A 17,796-nucleotide genomic window follows, 5' to 3' on the forward strand; every position below is an offset into this window, starting at 1 on the left:
CGAATCCTGGTTCGCCCCGATTATGTTTCTAGGTTTGTCAGCACCATACCCATCGTGGGTTTCATCGAAGTGGTAAACGTCTGAGACCTGCATCACTTCGGTCTTTCCTCCCACATGAAGCTGACACGCCGCGATATAACTGGAATACTGTTAAAAGCGGCGTTAAACACAACTCACTCCCTCACTCAATTTCTCAGCAAGTAAGTTTGAAACAAAGATAAGGCTAAGACAGCTGTGGATTAAAAGGAGTCAACAGGTTGATATTTCATCTGAAGGAGTACATTTCTCTTCATCATATACATACAGATGAGTTCTCGAAAACAAATGATTTGTATTAAAACTATGCATGTGTAGAACATCGGAGTCATGAACTCCAAAATATACGTACTTTAAATAATTATGTTGTTTCTGAAATTGTTAAGCCCTTTTTATCGACTCGATTTGATTCAAGATACGTTTATTTTTCTCAAAGGGTACTAACATAAATTGATTGGAAAAAAATATACGTATATTGGTAAATTCTCTATTTCTATTCATTCAAATATAAAATAGTTGATTTTCAATGTATCTTTTATTCAATAAACTATTATAACTATAACATATAACCACAGATGAACCGTTTTTTGAGACAATCGTCTTCAAACAAATATAAACACCTTTTCTCAAGAAATCTCTTGACACTTGAGCCATATTACTGGAATTATTGTTCGGTCATAACACGATTACTTCTGTCGGTATATTACGATTAATTCAGCGTAATTTGGCTGATGATGAGCGCTTGTCAACCCTAGAGCAGGAGTGCGATCGTCTTGATTCCAGGACATAGGATGTCATCGATATACTGGGATGTCCTTCATTTTCCTGACAATAAGACCCGCCCTACACTTGAAAGTGCTGGTTTCCTCGTTACTGACTCAATGAGGACTCAGTGACCTACTTTGATGCAGTCAGAAATGACGAATAACGACGCAGGATGGACATTAAGTGCATGTCCTGTTATGCCAGCGTTACAGGAAACACTAAAGCTAGTAATATTCTGTAAACTCTGAAACGGATTGCAAGCATATTTAGTGTACTGAACCTACTGAGAATATGCAGAACCTGTTGACAATCTGCGTGTTTGTCTAATGTACGGTACGTATAATGACGGGATGTGAAGGACTTGAACTTATTTTTGTTGATTTGTTTGGTGTTTAACGCCGGTAGTTCTATACATCATGGTAGTCAAGTAGAGCATGGTAGTCCCCGTAGTGCATGCTGGTCCTAAAGTGCATGATAGTCCTAAAGTGCTTGATAGTCCTAAAGTGCATGATAGTCCTAAAGTGCATGATAGTCCTAAAGTGCTTGATAGTCCTAAAGTGCATGATAATCCAAAAGTGCATGATAGTCCTATAGTGCATGGGAGTCCAGTAGAGCATGGTAGTCCTGTAGTACATGGTAGTCCAGTAGTGCATGATAGTCCAGTAGTGCATGGTTGTCCCTGTACTACATGGTAGTCCAGTAGTGCATGATAGACCTTTAGTGCATGGTAGTCCAGTAGTGCATGGTAGTCCAGTAGTGCATGGTAGTCCAGTAGAGCATGGTAGTCCAGTAGTGCATGGTAGTCCTGTACGTGTAGTACATGGCAGTCCAGTAGTGCATGGTAGTCCAGTAGTGCATAATAGTCCAGTAGTGTATGGTTGTCCCTGTACTACATGGTAGTCCAGTAGTGCATGATAGACCTTTAGTGCATGGTAGTCCAGTAGAGCATGGTAGTCCAGTAGTGCATGATAGTCCTGTACGTGTAGTACATGGCAGTCCAGTAGTGCATGGTAGTCCAGTAGTGCATGATAGTCCAGTAGTGCATGGTTGTCCTTGTACTACATGGTAGTGCTGTAGTGCATGATAGACCTATCGTGCATGGTAGTCCTATCGTGCATGGTAGTCCAGTAGAGCATGGTAATCCAGTAGTGCATGGTAGTCCAGTAGAGCATGGTTATCCCTGTACTACATGGTAGTCCAGTAGTGCATGATAGACCTATAGTGCATGGTAGTCCAGTAGAGCATGGTAGTCCAGTAGTGCATGATAGTCCAGTAGTGCATGGTTGTCCCTGTACTACATGGTAGTCGAGTAGTGCATGATAGACCTATAGTGCATGGTAGTCCTAAAGTGCATGGTAGTCCAGTAGTGCATGGTTGTCCCTGTACTACATGGTAGTCTCCGTAGTGCATGATAGACCTATAGTGCATGGTAGTCCAGTAGAGCATGGTAGTCCAGTAGTGCATGATAGTCCAGTAGTGCATGGTTGTCCCTGTACTACATGGTAGTCCAGTAGTGCATGATAGACCTATAGTGCATGGTAGTCCAGTAGAGCATGGTAGTCCAGTAGAGCATGGTAGTCCAGTAGTGCATGGTAGTCCAGTAGTGCATGGTAGTCCTGTACGTGTAGTACATGGTAGTCCAGTAGTGCATGGTTGTCCCCGTAGTACATGATAGTCATGTAGAGCATGGTAGTCCCTGTGGTGCATGATGGTCCTAAAGTGCATGGTGGTCCAGTAGAACATGTAGTCCCCGTAGTGCATGATGGCCCTAAAGTGCATGGTGGTCCAGTAGAACATGTAGTCCCCGTAGTGCATGATGGCCCTAAAGTGCATGGTAGTCCAGTAGTGCATAGTAGTCTCCGTAGTGCATGATGGACCTAAAGTGCATGGTAGAACAGTAGAGCATGGTAATCCAGTTAAGCATGGTAATCCTACAGAGCACGGTAGTCCCCGTAGTGCATGATAGTCCAGTAGTGCATGGTAGTCCAGTAGTGCATGGTAGTCCTGTACGTGTAGTACATGGTAGTCCTGTACGTGTAGTACATGGTAGTCCAGTAGTGCATGGTTGTCCCCGTAGTACATGATAGTCATGTAGAGCATGGTAGTCCCTGTGGTGCATGATGGTCCTAAAGTGCATGGTGGTCCAGTAGAACATGTAGTCCCCGTAGTGCATGATGGCCCTAAAGTGTATGGTAGTCCAGTAGTGCATAGTAGTCTCCGTAGTGCATGATGGACCTAAAGTGCATGGTAGAACAGTAGAGCATGGTAATCCAGTTAAGCATGGTATTCCTACAGAGCACGGTAGTCCCCGTAGTGCATGATAGTCCAGTAGAACAGGATAGTCCTGTATTGCATAATAGCATAATAATTATAATAGCATAATAGTGCACGGTAGTCGAGTAGAACATGGTCGTCATGTAGCATATCGTAGTCCACTAGTGCATGATAGTCCCCGTAGTGCATGGTAGTCCCCGAAGTGCATGGTAGTCCTGTAGTGCACAGTAGTCCTTTAGAACATGATAGCCCAGTAGGATATCGTAGTCTTGTAAATCCGTGGGGATTCCGGGTTCAAACAGATCCCAAGAAACCTATGCTTGTCGTAAGAGAAACCTATGCTTGTAGTAAGAGAAACCTATGCTTGTCGTAAGAGAAACCTCTGCTTGTCATAAGAGGCGACTAATCGAAATGGTTGTCATGCTCGTTAATTTCCCTGAATTCGTATCATCGTTCCACAACGGCACTTAATGATCTCGAGATACATGTAGCTAGCGTATGTGACATGACCATCACAAAATATCCGCTATCTATTCGTTAAACAAAGCAAACCAAGGCGCGTTCTGTGAACTCCTTAAGTTCCATGTCCTTCCTTATTCCGTTGAAATGACTAACACGCCATCGCCATATTTTATTACACAGTACACATACCAAATAAACAAAATAACCTTATATCAATACTATCGTTTATGTATGTAAGGAGAAACGTTATGTGAATATTGGTACACTTAGCTTCACATTCGCTATTCATTAATAGCATGTTTTTCTTCTTGAAACTGGAATTAAATAGTATCAGAAATGTTGAGGTCACCGCGAACAGGTGCCTGCAGTGCCCCAAATATAAATCGTCACGATATGGCTGAAATATTGACGTAAAGCATTAACTCACTCACACTCACACCCAAATATAAACAGCAGTGCAGTAATCCTACAGTATATGTATCAGCTATCGGCCGTCATTTCCGTGAATATGCCGGATCATTTGACGGAGTTATGTGCAGGGGTCACATCCAGCTGGGACACGAACGACGCCAGACTTACGGTACGTGTACGCTATTTTCCTATTTGAAACAATTAGTTAACGCCGTCTGTCTGAGTTTAGCGGCCGTTAAAAACTTGTCCCCAGCAAATCTAAATCGCTGACTGTGTATATCCTAAGTGAATTAAACTCATTAAGGATTGATTAATCACTGTATCCTTCTTATACCATTCTTCTGTCCTCATGTACCGATGTACATTACTTTGTACTAACCGTTTCCTTTCTTATGCTAGCACTTTTCATTAATAGAATGTTTTTCTCCTTGAAACTGGAATTAGATAGTATCAGAAATGTTGAGGTCACCTTGAACAAGTGACTGCAGCGCACCAAATATAAACAGCAATTCAGTAATCCTACAGTATGTTCTTTCTAAAAGAGCAAAAACGGCCATTATGAACGATTATTATTTTTTATCATGTGGTATTTTACGCTGTTTGTGTCGTAGGATCTGTTTGATGTCGTGTATCAGGAGTGTTGGTGCCATTCGATGTTATATTTGACAATGTGCTTGCTTATATTTGACATGTCTCTGTGATTAAAATGAATAATCATGAATAATCAACCCAATTGTGAGCAAAAAGGTCTTTCTCATCTGTAAGACGGTGGCACGGGTGGCCCAGTCGTCTAAGGCGCCGCAATTCGATGTGCAGAGTTGCGTCCCTTGGGCACGTCAGAAACCTTTGATTGTGGATCCGAATCCTGAATCGCCCCGCTTATGTTTCTAGGTTAGTCAGCACCATACCAATGCTCGTGGGTTTCACCGAAGTGGTAAACGTCTGAGACCTGCATCACTTTGGGCTTTTCCTCCCACATTAAGCTGACACGCCGTGATATAACTGGTATTCTGTCAAAGGCGGCGTTAAACCCAACTCACTCACTCATCTATAAGGGATCTTAGAGTTTTGACACCGGATGGTGTTGACAAAACACCATTGCACAGATGGATCTGGTCACGTGTTCATGAACGTTGGTGGAACGGGCGTTTATTCCTAGAATGTGATGACGATTCTCCTGATGAACAGCAAATTCCGCTTTAAATAGAAAGAAGGAAGTTTTAGATGTCAATCAATGATCTCCTAAATGAGGACATCTTTTACCCAACCGGGTTTTCTTAGTGTCATTGGGTTAAACATTATGTAAGGGATGGGCTGTTCTTAGAATCAAGGTTTACTTTAAAGTTCTTTAACAACACAATGATTAAATGACAGAAAGACCTTGTGTGGCGTGGATATGTGTTACTGATATGTTTATTGTTTAATAATATTTTAACGTACAAACATCGAACGGCTGCCATACTTAACACAATGTATACATTTTCGTATTCTTCACGGATGGGGTTGTAGTCCAGTGTTCAAAGCTTGAAATTGATACCAGTGCGTTGCCGCCGTGATATAACGTGAATATAAATGAAGCTAAAACCGGCGTATCACTCACTCACTCACTCACTCACTTACTCACTGATTATGAATATAATATTGATAACTGCGACTCAACTCACTCACTCACTCATTCACTCACTCACTCAACCCACTCACTCACTCACTCACTCAACCCAGTCACTCACTCACTCACTCAGTCACTCACTGAATATGAATATTGATGACTGCGACTCAACCCAGTCACTCACTCACTCAGTCACTCACTCACTCACTCACTCAGTCACTCAGTCACTCACTCACTCAGGCACTCACTCACTCAATCACTCCGTCACTCACTCAATATGATTATTGATGACTGCGACTCACTCACTCTGAGGTTAGAAATTATGTATTGATTTTGGGTTTTATTTAATAAAAATATGAACGTCCTTGGTGCTTATGTAACAAAACGTCAACCTGTTCACATGAGCAGTGAGTGTGTTTGAGTGCGTGGGCCTATTTGCCAGGCAGCCCCAATATGACGGAAAAGCGACCCATATCTCTCCGTTCAGATTTCAAATACTCACGCTAGCAAAATATGTCCGGTTTCTTACACTAAACTTAAGACATCCTCGTGCACATTATTCATTAAACTGTACAGCGAGTTTGCGTCATCTTATCCTAATATTACCTTCGACCGCCTCCTGGTCTAGTGAAATAAAGACCTCCGTGGTCAAGTGGGTACGGCGTCTGCCGGGAGAGCAGAACGTCGGGGTTCGATCTCCAGCCGCGTCGTACCAAAAGACGTTAAAATATGGCACTTGTTACCCTGCCTGGCGCTTGGCATTAAGGGGATGCAAGGCTTGGTCGGCCCGGAGTCTGTATGCTGTGTTTCAGTGGGGCATCCATGTTAATTTGCGGTATGAGATCGCCTCGGGTGAGCACCAATACAACCAACATTTGTCCGGACTTGTACAAGCAGCCAAACTCGCACGCACGCACGCACGCACGAGCACAAAACACACACACACACATGCTACACGGGTTTTATCATCTTGAAAGCGTCATCAAACCCCAATTCACCTCTCCCACCGCGCACATTTCCCTCACTCAAAAACAAAAATCAAATTTTATAATTGATTGTTGAGCAACTGATTATTCAGTTTCCAATGTAGCTGTATTGTTGATTGTACGTGGTAACAATTTTATGCGGCGCTTATATAATGGCACGCGCTCTGATTGTCTATGGTGCTACTGCCATGACAGCCTGTGTTATATAGTGATGTGGGGTAAAAATGGGGTTTAACGTCGCGTCTAAGAACATTGCACTTACAGCGACGTGCATGTAGGTGTATGTTGGGCTGCTTGTACTCGTCCGGACTGATGCCGATTTATAGTGCTCGCTCACTGAGATACCATGCCGCAGTTTAACATGAGTACCCCGAGCAGACCAGTCCTTGTTTTAGCCCCTTGCCGAGCGCCAGACAAGTACCATTTTTTAACGTCGTTTGGTATGACGCGGCTGGGAATCGAACCCCGGATCTTCCGCCCTCAAGGCGGACGCTCAACCACTTGGTCACGGAGGCGGGCAAGTAATACAGTGACCTCTCTTAGTGTTTATAGTACACACTCCGTACCCTTGTTTGACATGTTCGTCACCCTCCCGGCATTGTGAGCTTGGTACTTCTGTGGGGGTTTCGGGTTCCAACAGGTCCCCAGCGATCTCTGTTACTGGTACGACGCCCTTACACCCATCGCTGATCTTACATGAAAGTAGACCGCCTCCGTGATCTAGTGGTAGAGCGTCCGCCCGGAGAGCGGAAGGTCCGAGTTCGATCCCCGACCGCGTCATACCAAAAGACGTTAATGATGGTACTTGTTGTTACCCTGTCTGGCGCTCGGCATTAAGGGGCTAAAATAAGGACTGGTCGGCTCGGAGTCAGTATAATGTGTCTGAGTGGGGTATTCATGTTAAACTGCGGCATGGTATATCAGTGGGCTAGCACTATAAATCGGCATCAGTCCGGCCTAGTACAAGCAGACACACACACACACACCATACCCGTGCTCGTGGGTTTCACCAAAGTGGTAAACGTCTGAGACCTGCATCTATTCGGGCTTTCCTCACACATTAAGCTGACACGTCGCGATATAACTGGAATACTGTTAAAAGCGGCGTTAAACCCAACTCACTCACTCACTAAAACCCATTTCACCTCAGCTTACATGAAAGTAAATTCAAGGCAGTGGGAAATTATGGATGGCTTTACAAATATCACTCAAGTCATGTTGTAAGTTTTGTGGATTGAAACGAGATGTTAACGGTAGCGTCAAAAAGAAATATCTATCACCGTCAACACATGCCAGCCGGTTTATATATGTGTGGCCCAGTGGTTAGCCTAAAGAGTCCTTGGTGTGAATCAAGCTCTGATTGTACTCTTTTACATTAAATTCGACCAAAGTGTTCTGATATTTTCTTCCCATTATCAGTATGAGTCTCTTTCAGTTCAACACAAATCAAAATTTCACAAGATTGTTAACACTGCAAGTAAAATGTCTTTCATCTTTATACGGGTAGCTAGTAGTAAGCCAAGCAGCCAAGTTATTACTGACTCAGCTAATTTCTTAAATCTTGAATACAAACGTTCCCCTTCGCGCCGCCGCTATCAAACTCACGTTGTGAAAACTAGAGCTCTTACATATATTTTACACACACCTCCAGACATTATATACAGGTTTATATTCATGATGCCATTGTAAATACTCGTTATCTGTTAGTTAAAAAATCACTCTTAAATGCATATAATGTTGCAAATAGTATCTCAATTTACATAATTTTAAGTTATTAAAAACAGGTTTATGCCGGGTGGTTCTTAAAATCATTTGCTGTCTTATACTTTTTAAAATAACTCTATTTCATTTCAGTGTCCCTATCTTTATATCTTATCATCTGTTTTGTGAACTTTATGTATCTATTTAATTCAAATATCCATCATAGTTCGTGTCTAATGTACGTACATTAAATGCTTTATGTATACTTGTTACGCGGCTTTTTGTCTAAATATTAATGTCATGATCTGTGATATATGTCAAATTCTGAAAACGTAATAAATTATAATTATTTTTATGTACAGAGTAAAATAAAAAGTGCAACAAAGAGGGATTGTGTGATCTTGGCACAGTCAGGCTGGTTAGGCTCATCATCAGCTCAGGGCCCTTGCCCCCTCTACACGCAGCCCACATAGCGAATGGGATTTCTCCCAGGAAGCGCTGCATAGTCAAACCCACCCAAAACTTTCCGGAGAATGTGAAGACTCCCCAAAAATCTGCATTACCCAGATTGTCAGAAGGGCTGTATTCCTGGTAGCAAACCCGGGCACTCTCCCAATGTCAGTCAACAGATTGGGAGGTACCAAACCTAAGGCACCGAGAACAATGGGGAGTCGGACAACTTGGTACTTGGGATGCAAGCGTGACATTTCGAAGGCGATGTTTGCATATTTACCATGTTTTTCCTGAACCTTGTCAATCACATTGGTGTCAAAAAGGAACGAAAATTCAATAATAAATGATTTCATTGGATTTATCAAAAAGGACAAGATCAGGTTTGTTGGCCTGAATACGTCTGAGGCTGTAAACGGGCCTATTCTAAAGGAAATTGTATTGATCATTTTCCATGACGCCCTCTACATATTCCGGGTCGTACCATGGATGGACCTCTACGTCATTGCGAAGACGGTAATAAAATAATCGAGCCACTCCATCATGTCGCTTAAGATACTGTGTTTGTGCCAAAGCTGGGCATCCAATGACAATGTGTTGGACAGTCTCATCAAATTCCTTACATAATCTACATTTCATATTTACATTTTGATGCAAAAGCATATTATTATTTTTTATTTTTTAATTATTATTATTATTATTATTATTATTATTATTATTATTATTATTATTTCCCGTTCGTCCCGCACCTAGTTTGGTTACAACAAACCCAATCAATTGTAAACCCATTATGTGTGGTATTTCTATGGGAGATTGGACCCTGGCTATTTGTACATGTACATATATATACACATCCATATGATTGTAGGTTTAACTTGCCAAGTCTACAGTATACATTAACATGGACTATTGAATATACAAATATGTAGGCTAATGCTGCATTCAAAAACTATTCCTTGCTTATATTGGATATTTATATTTTGTTGAAACTAGTTGCACCTACACTTACCTATGAACATTTGTGTCTCACTGATCTATTATGCACAAGCATTCTGATTGGCTGTTCACAAACTCGCCAAGCTGCCATTATATATTACTGTCGGTCTACTGGTTTAGAAGTATGCAGAGACACATATATCGAGCCTAAATCCTCAGACGAAAAGAAGTTAAATACAATTTAGTTTTATATAAATAAACGCTATGCGGTACAGGAGACTCAGACTAGCGTAGGTCCTATTGCCTTTGGTGTTTACACTGCACTCCGTCATGCGTAGTATACAGCCTTGACCTACTAGTATCTTATCCCGCTGCAGAAGGGAATAATAGCGCGGACCGTGGATATATACATATGTCAGCCCTTGCGCGGTGTCCTGAGGTCAGTATACACACAACGTAATATTATGTTGCCTCTGTGTGACATGTTGTACCCAAGACGGCCCATATACTGGACACGCTATTGTAACTGGACGATATCTATCGTGTAAATGCCAATACTTAAAAACAATGTAAAAGACATGGGCCATGCATGTGTGTGAGTTAATGTATAGTCTGACATCGTTAAGACTGTACACTTGCGTTGGATGACGGACAAAACGCAAGGTTGTGACGGGCTCAACACAGGGACAATATATACAATACGCGACTACACTTATTTGAGGTCATCCGTTCCAGTCAAGGCGTCTGGATCATTCCCGCGCACCCGCCTTGCGTGGGTAACGATCAACTACACGCATTCAGGTCAACGTACGCCTGTATTGACCCGTTTCACTGACTGTCTACCTCATAATGGATGTACGGGTGTCCTAAAGTAAACGTTCATTGTAGAAACCAAATCTGATGACCTGGATGTTTAAATGTGAACGCTTTAGCGTTGATTTCAAGTGCAGATACAATGTAGCTTTAGGTGGAATTGAATTTGAATTTCCAGGAATGACGTCACTGGGTTTTTCCAATGTATTATTAGTAACTGAGCTGTCGTTTCACTATGTCCATTGTTGTTAAATGAATGTAGGTGTACAAGTGATCTATTATCGCACTAGGCTAGATTGTCAGGTAATATCTGTTTTCTGGGTAACGCAGTGAATATAGGCTGTGGCTCTTACTTCTCTTTGTCTTGTAGCAGTAGGAAGTTTTATTGTTTTACTCTACTTCAGCTGGATGAAGAAGATGGAGAGACTACCGGGATCTATAAAATTAACAGGGATGTCTGGAGGGCAGGCTACTTACAGCAATGTGGCTGCGGTGGTTGAAGGGGGGATGGGAAACACCTATCACGGGCCGCAACACAAAGGTAACTATTTTCGTAAATGCATTTTTTGTTAAAGATTGACCATTTCGATTAAATATGATATAGAACAATACATAGGCTAGGTCACCAATGGAAACAATGTATATGACGCACTCATCTGAGTAAATATGGAAAGAAACATTATTTGAACGATTGAATTGATTTCAGTATAGGCTAATGTTACACTTGCAATGTGTGTAAATGTGTGTAAATTTGTTCAGTGGAAAAGACATACCACAACAACGTGAGCGGCAGCACTGGAGTGACGACCGTCAATGAGGTCACAGGAGACACGGTCAACATTGGCAGCAGCAGCAGCAGCCCATCCCAACAACCAGCGTCACAAACTGCATCTCAAAGTAGGGCTCATATATTTATCTATGTTTAGAGAACATATCGAATACCAAACGAGCTCCCGTGTAATACCAATTTTATGAAACGAGTGAATAGTTCTGGTATTTGACGAGCGAAAGCGAGTTTCATAAGATTTCTATTAAACGGGAGCGAGCTTAGTATTATATTTATTACTCGCCATTTATAACGTTTTATAGAATTTCACCGTCGTGTATGAATAGGGAGACATCTACACGACCCACAACATAATCCTTTTGAGTTTAACAGAATACACCTTCAAACAAGTCAAACGGTGACGCATATTAATTTAATACCATACAACGGCCCTCCTTTAGAACTCAGGCGTCCGTTCCACAAAGTTATCGTAGCGCTAAGGTTATCGTAACTTACCTACTTTAACAGAAACTTACGACGGCCGTTGCGCTACAATACGATCGCCTTGTGGAACCACACAGTTTACAATCGCGTAATGAAACAATGACGTACTTTGTGGAATCTTGTTGCAATATCCACCGGCGACACAATGTCATGTGGGGTCAGTCCAACAACAGGGTTGCTGAAGTAGTTGAGTGTGCATAAGCTCCTCTCGTTGATCTATCATCTCCTCACGCAATGTCGTTGAACAAGCCAAGTGATGTTGGGAGTTTTCAATATTTGTCAGTGAACGTGTTCCCGCAGTAATCAAGCACGGGGTTTGGTATAACGCAATGTGTAATACAGCTGTATGTTTATAATATGGGTGATCTCTTCCCGGGCAAGTAATAAATCTCCTTAACAGATATAGGGCCGCGTTGAAATACGATTGTTAAGCGCTGCGGTGAGTGAATAGTCGCTGTGGCTATATATTCTGCACCTACAGTTTGTGTACAGTCTAAACAAGTCCATGATGTTGGTCGTTTCGGTCTAGGTTATATTGAAATGAGGAAAACACATCATATGTAGAGGTCACGGTAGCACAATACTGTACAAGGATTACAAGGAAAAGTATTATCTTCATATTTCAGTGTAGCTATCTCCATTACCCATCATTAAGATGGGTATTATTAGACTTCAACTCGTTAACATTCAAAAACATTTCGAATGTATTTGGGGGGCACGGGTGGCCCAGTCGTCTAAGGCGCCGCAATTCGCTGTGCAGAGTTGCGTCCCTTGGGCATGCCAGAAACTTATTATTGTGGGTTCGAATCCCGGTTCACCCCACATATCACGGCGTGTCAGCTTTATGTTGGAGGAAAGCTCGAAGTGATGCAGGTCTCAGACGTTCACCACTTCGGTGAAACCCACGAGCACGGGTACGGTGCTGACAAACCTGGAAACATAATCGGGGCGAACCGGGATTCCAACCCACAATCATAGCTTTCTGACGTGCCCAAGGGACGCAACTCTGTACAGCGAATTGCAACGCGTTAGACGATTGGGTCACCCGTCACACTATTTAGAATGGCTCTCCATATGTGTAGTTTACCTAAGTACCCATATCAGCTGTGATAACACCATTGTCAGACAGACATGGCATATATACTCACCGCCAAAAGAAACGCGAACCAAGAAACATATAGAGAAGTATGTACCTTGAGAAGAGATGTTTCCAATGTGTACCACTTAATGACAAAAGTAACAACCTGTAAAATGCTACCACCGTGTCTTTATTCTCATGACGATATGGTGCACGTGATTTTCAAACTTAACACGCTAATCCTGCACGAGACAAAAAGTGCAGCTCGAGTCACGGATCTATGGCGTCATGTGTGATGTTCATGAGAGTAGGTTCATACAGTATACCAGTATGTTCGTTTGTGCACGGAACCAATCTCATATCTGTTGAATATGAGTAGTTCTTCATGTATTAACCAACATTTATGGTTTTCACGTGTTTTCTGTCGGTGTGTTTCTGTACATATATGTATTAAATGTTTGATAGGCATTACTTAGAAGTTGACGGATGATAAGGTAGACAAAATTTTACGGATAACAACTTCTTTAATACTGTAAAAAACGACCTGTCGGTATAGATCCTTATACCGTTGTCAAGCAAGACTGCATGAGGGACATGGTACAGAATATATATAGCACACAGTACACCTACTATATATATTCTGTACATGTCCCGTTTTCAGTCTTGCTTGACAACGGTATAAGGATCTGTACCAAAACGTCGCTTTTTACAGAGTTAAATAAGTTGTATCCATACAATTGTGTCTACTATATATGAATTATTATTCGGCATAAGGGGTATATCTCTAAACCAGAATGTTGTTTAACGTATATATGATTTAACACACATGTCGAATCATATGATAACATCTACTGTTTTCCACAGTTCCAGGTCCAGCCTTAGAGCTGATGACAGTTGAAGATGTTCAGGATCTGATGACAAGAGAGCGTTTTCCTGAAACCACGAGAAAAACATTTGAGGAAAATGGCATTGATGGCAAATACTTCGTGAAACTTTTAGAAGTGGGCGTTTTGGAAGAGCTCGGTGTCACGTCACCCCTTGCTAAAATGAAGATAAAAACAATTCTCGAAAATCGTTCCAAGAAATCTAGTTGACTGCCCCATTGATGTTCGCCTATCATTCGGGTCCACTATGCTTCATCCTTCACCATCTCACGACATGACATGGACCGTGAACGATGACAATCTTTGTGGCTTCAGTGTTATCAACTGTCATTCATGACATCCAACGATTAATTGTTTTAATCAAAGTACATATTTGTTACCTGATTTTCATCGACTCATATTTTATCAAATAAATATTATCTATTTACTTCAATGTATGCATCACTGTTGTGTTTTCAAGTGTGATTGCGGAATTAATTTTGGATAGATTGATCCGGCTCTGTGTTTGTTTGTTTGTTTGTTGTAACAACAGGCCTCCAGGTAGGTCCGCGCTTAAGGCTTTATTTTATTTCAAGTGTGTTAGTGTGAAGGGTTTGTCCATTACTTATTTGTTTGTTGCTTAATGCCGCGCTCAGCAATATCACAGCTATATGACGACGGTCTGCAAATAATCAGGAGGACCAGACAATCCATTGATTGACAACATGAACATTGATCTGAGCAATTGGGAAACGATGACATGCATCAACAAAGTCAGCGAGCCTGACCACCCGATCCCGTTAGTCACTTCTTCCAAGAGTAGTTGCTCCCTAAGACAAGCATGGGTTGCTGAAGAGCAATTCTATCCCGGTCAGGCGATGTGACGGGGCTTGGTGCATGCGGGACACCGTAAGCATTGGTCGTTTCTCATGATTTTTGGGACCCTATTGTCTTCAAGCAACCGTAGCATCATTCACTCATTCAATCACTCATTCACTCACTCACTCACTCAACCCACCCACGAAACCCACTCGCTCACTCACTCACTCACCAGTCAAGTCCCCGAATGAATTTTAGGTGTTCGCAAAACGATGAGCGTTCCCGTCACAAACACATGCAAGGGCATATCAAACGTCAAACGTATGACTGAATACGTGCACGTGAGTAACGTACCAGGTGCACCATCATTCCACCTTTTGACTTGCAAAAAAAAACGCAACCTGGCTTTGTTATCTAACACTTGACCCAAATTTTACATTCTGAAAATCGTTTCGCACAGGACACTAAAATTAGATCCTTGTCATCAACAGATTTACTTCCTGCATGTACATTTGTTGGCAACTGATCAAATGTCAAAAGAGTTGACAGCCTATGCGAGTGGTAACCTGTCCACAATGGAAAATCTAAATTCGGAGTTGTTGTTGGAAATATTTTCCGAGAAATGTCATGGGCGTTCCCTGAGAAAAGTAGATCCACGTCATGGAAATAAAAATAAGTCCATGTCATCAGAAATCAATAATGTCAACACTATAGACAACTGTCACTTCGCTAAACCTACAAAGAAACCAGACGTTCATGATATTCGTCCCCACAAAGGTAATACTTTATTTCATGAGCAATTATTCAAAGTAATTAAATGCTGAGGTTTTTATTAAGGAGTTGAAACTAAAAAGAATGTAAAGGCATATTATAACCGATGTAGTTGGAATGTTGGAATTATTCCAATCACACAAACACTTTTTGTTTATTTTCAATTGTAATGTCATCAGGGTATGCAGTTTGGTATATTAAACAAATAATTTACGGATCAAAAAGTCGTTTATAGACATTCTGCTTTTATTGAAGAACAGGTAACTTCAACACAACCAAGCACATGCACGTCAAAACGTCCTGGGGCCTTACGATACATGGCATCTGTAGTGGTCTGGTGTGGGGACCGAGGTTTCATCTTTGTACAGTTGGTTGGCTGGTAGTTTTACGCCGCACTCAGCAATATTCCAGCTATATGACGGCGGTCTGTAAATAATCGAGTCTCGACCAGACAATCCAGTGATTGATATCATGAGCATCGATCCACGCAATCGGGATCGATGACAAGCATCAACCAAGTCAGCGAGCCTGACCCGTTAGTCGCCTCCTACGACAAGCATAGTCGCCTTTTACGGCCAGCATAGGTTGCTGAAGGCCTATTCCACCCCGGATCTTCACGGGTCTCTTCTTACAGGACAAGTCGACTTCGGGATAACGAGGTTACAGAACAGTCTGTAAATTGTTTACCACTGTGGTCATAATCTGAAGGATCTGTTATATTGCAGGTTAAACAATGGCAACAATTACCGTGACAGGGGCAGACGGAAACGCAAAAATAAAGAACTCAAGCGTTACTGGGATTCAAAACAGTAACGGAAAACTTCCATCACAGAAAGGTATGAATTGTTTATTTATCGTTTAATATAGTCGCTTAAAATAACAAACAATAGAATACGACATACACTGTATATGGACAAGCTGTTATGCTAAAGTCTGGATGCCCTACATAGCCAGTTCGTAGCTGGGTCTTCGGCGTTACGAGCGAACGCTTTAACCACTGGGCTACCCGACCGCCCCCGAAGCATTTGATTGTGTCAACTCATGATATGATTATGGAAAAGGGTTTGTGACTTTTTTTCATTTTTTAAGTATTACTATTATTATAATCTTAAATAAGGTTAATCATATATTCATGAGAATTATTTCTTCTATTCACCAGATATCAGGAAAATGGAAGTGACGGGTGTCAAGGGTAATGCTGAGGTAGACAATTCTGTCGTTGCCGGCATTAATAACGGCCAAATGGGATCTGTTGGTGAGTTTATGTATTCGCTGGAACAGATCCTTATACATTACCATGTTAATATGGTTGGTCTTTCATCCAAGTATCAATAAAATCAAGAAACGTAATACCATTTGAATTAGACAATTGACTCAATCGGTTTTCTATCTCCACACATTGAAATCATCATCGATATCAGTAATAATTTATTCCAGAAAACAGGCAGCAAACATACAATATTGGAACTGCCCACGGCGTCGTAGGTGGGCAGGACATGCAAGGCGCATCTGTGAATCAAGGGGGAATCACAGGGCCAAGATCAGGACCCATTGCATACTTCAAAGGCAAAGGTAATTATAACATTACTGTTAATCTGCTGTGTTATATGGATCTTTGAACCGCTAATATTTCATTCCGGGATCAATACTTCATCGGGAACCGAAATATGATTAGCTATGTACACATCTTTGCTGAAAGGCTCCAACGTTTCTAAAACGAAATTATGTACAAGCGAAAATGAATCACTTCTACACTACAAATAAGTGTCCTTCAAAAAGTATTCATAGATGCTCCTGAGACGGAATACTATTAATACAGAATCACTGATCTTAAGGAAATATGCTTATCATAAATTGTTTAAAAATAACTGATAACACTGTGTACCATTGAAACCATCAGTAAAGCTTCAACGTGACGTAACCTTTGGGTTTTGGCTTTTATTATGAAATATATTTACGACTCCGTTTGCCTTCCAGCTCGTTCGGACATCTCTGAGGAGGACATTGTTGGTCTCCTACAGGAGAAGAAGCTAGAGAAACACATTCCACTATTCGAGAAACATGGCATTGATGGGGATTTATTGTCTCAGCTCAACGAGGATGAACTCAAAGCAAACTTTGGCATTGACGACTCGTTTGAAAGGAAGAAAATACTGAATCTAAAGAAATATATCCCTCAATAATATATTCGCTCAACCATCTCGACTGTTAAAAGATCATATGTAATGGATTGTCTGTGTCGATGCTATCAATGTCATTATGAACTATCAAAAGGCTTCTCACTGTAGTTGGATCAACATACTCTTCCTTTATCATTTGAACAGTAGATTTTGCATTGCCTCATGCTATCATCCATCATTACACAATAAACATTAGATCTGAAAACAGTGTTGTTATATGGGACATGAAAGTTCTGAGAATAAGTAAACAACAATCATACTATCCCCGTTCCCATTAGCATTCATGAAAAAACATTAGTACTTCAACTGAGTGAGTGAGTGAGTTGGGTTTAACGCCGCTTTCAACAGTATTCCAGTTATATCACAGCGTGT

General features: G+C 41.5%; 2 protein-coding genes across 7 annotated transcripts; both read left to right on the top strand.

Annotated features, from left to right (window-relative positions):
• The first annotated feature begins 1,016 nt into the window (after positions 1-1,016).
• Positions 1,017-17,629, top strand: LOC124151571. Of its 2 annotated transcripts, none has more exons than XM_046524096.2 (5): positions 1,017-1,134; positions 15,970-16,080; positions 16,404-16,499; positions 16,682-16,816; positions 17,222-17,629. In XM_046524096.2, exons 2-5 carry the CDS (start codon positions 15,978-15,980, stop codon positions 17,425-17,427), a joined length of 540 nt encoding a protein of 179 aa, XP_046380052.2. In that variant the 5' UTR covers positions 1,017-1,134; positions 15,970-15,977; the 3' UTR covers positions 17,428-17,629. The 2 variants fall into 2 exon arrangements, with proteins under 2 accessions (XP_046380052.2, XP_046380051.2); XM_046524095.2 differs by lacking the exon at positions 1,017-1,134 and adding an exon at positions 15,111-15,250.
• On the top strand, positions 3,985-14,108 carry LOC124151569. 5 transcript variants are annotated; one of them, XM_046524094.2, is made up of 4 exons: positions 3,985-4,117; positions 10,848-10,984; positions 11,203-11,340; positions 13,656-14,108. In XM_046524094.2, exons 2-4 carry the CDS (start codon positions 10,852-10,854, stop codon positions 13,883-13,885), a joined length of 501 nt encoding a protein of 166 aa, XP_046380050.2. In that variant the 5' UTR covers positions 3,985-4,117; positions 10,848-10,851; the 3' UTR covers positions 13,886-14,108. The 5 variants fall into 5 exon arrangements, with proteins under 5 accessions (XP_046380050.2, XP_046380048.2, XP_048250416.1 ...); XM_046524092.2 differs by lacking the exon at positions 3,985-4,117 and adding an exon at positions 9,927-10,069; XM_048394459.1 differs by lacking the exon at positions 3,985-4,117 and adding an exon at positions 10,120-10,501 and having other exon boundaries at positions 13,662-14,108.
• Positions 17,630-17,796: the final 167 nt, after the last annotated feature.

The sequence above is a fragment of the Haliotis rufescens genome, unplaced genomic scaffold (assembly GCF_023055435.1).
Source record: "Haliotis rufescens isolate VD_foot unplaced genomic scaffold, xgHalRufe1.0.p SCAF_13, whole genome shotgun sequence".
Classification (NCBI taxonomy): Eukaryota; Metazoa; Mollusca; class Gastropoda; order Lepetellida; family Haliotidae; genus Haliotis; species Haliotis rufescens.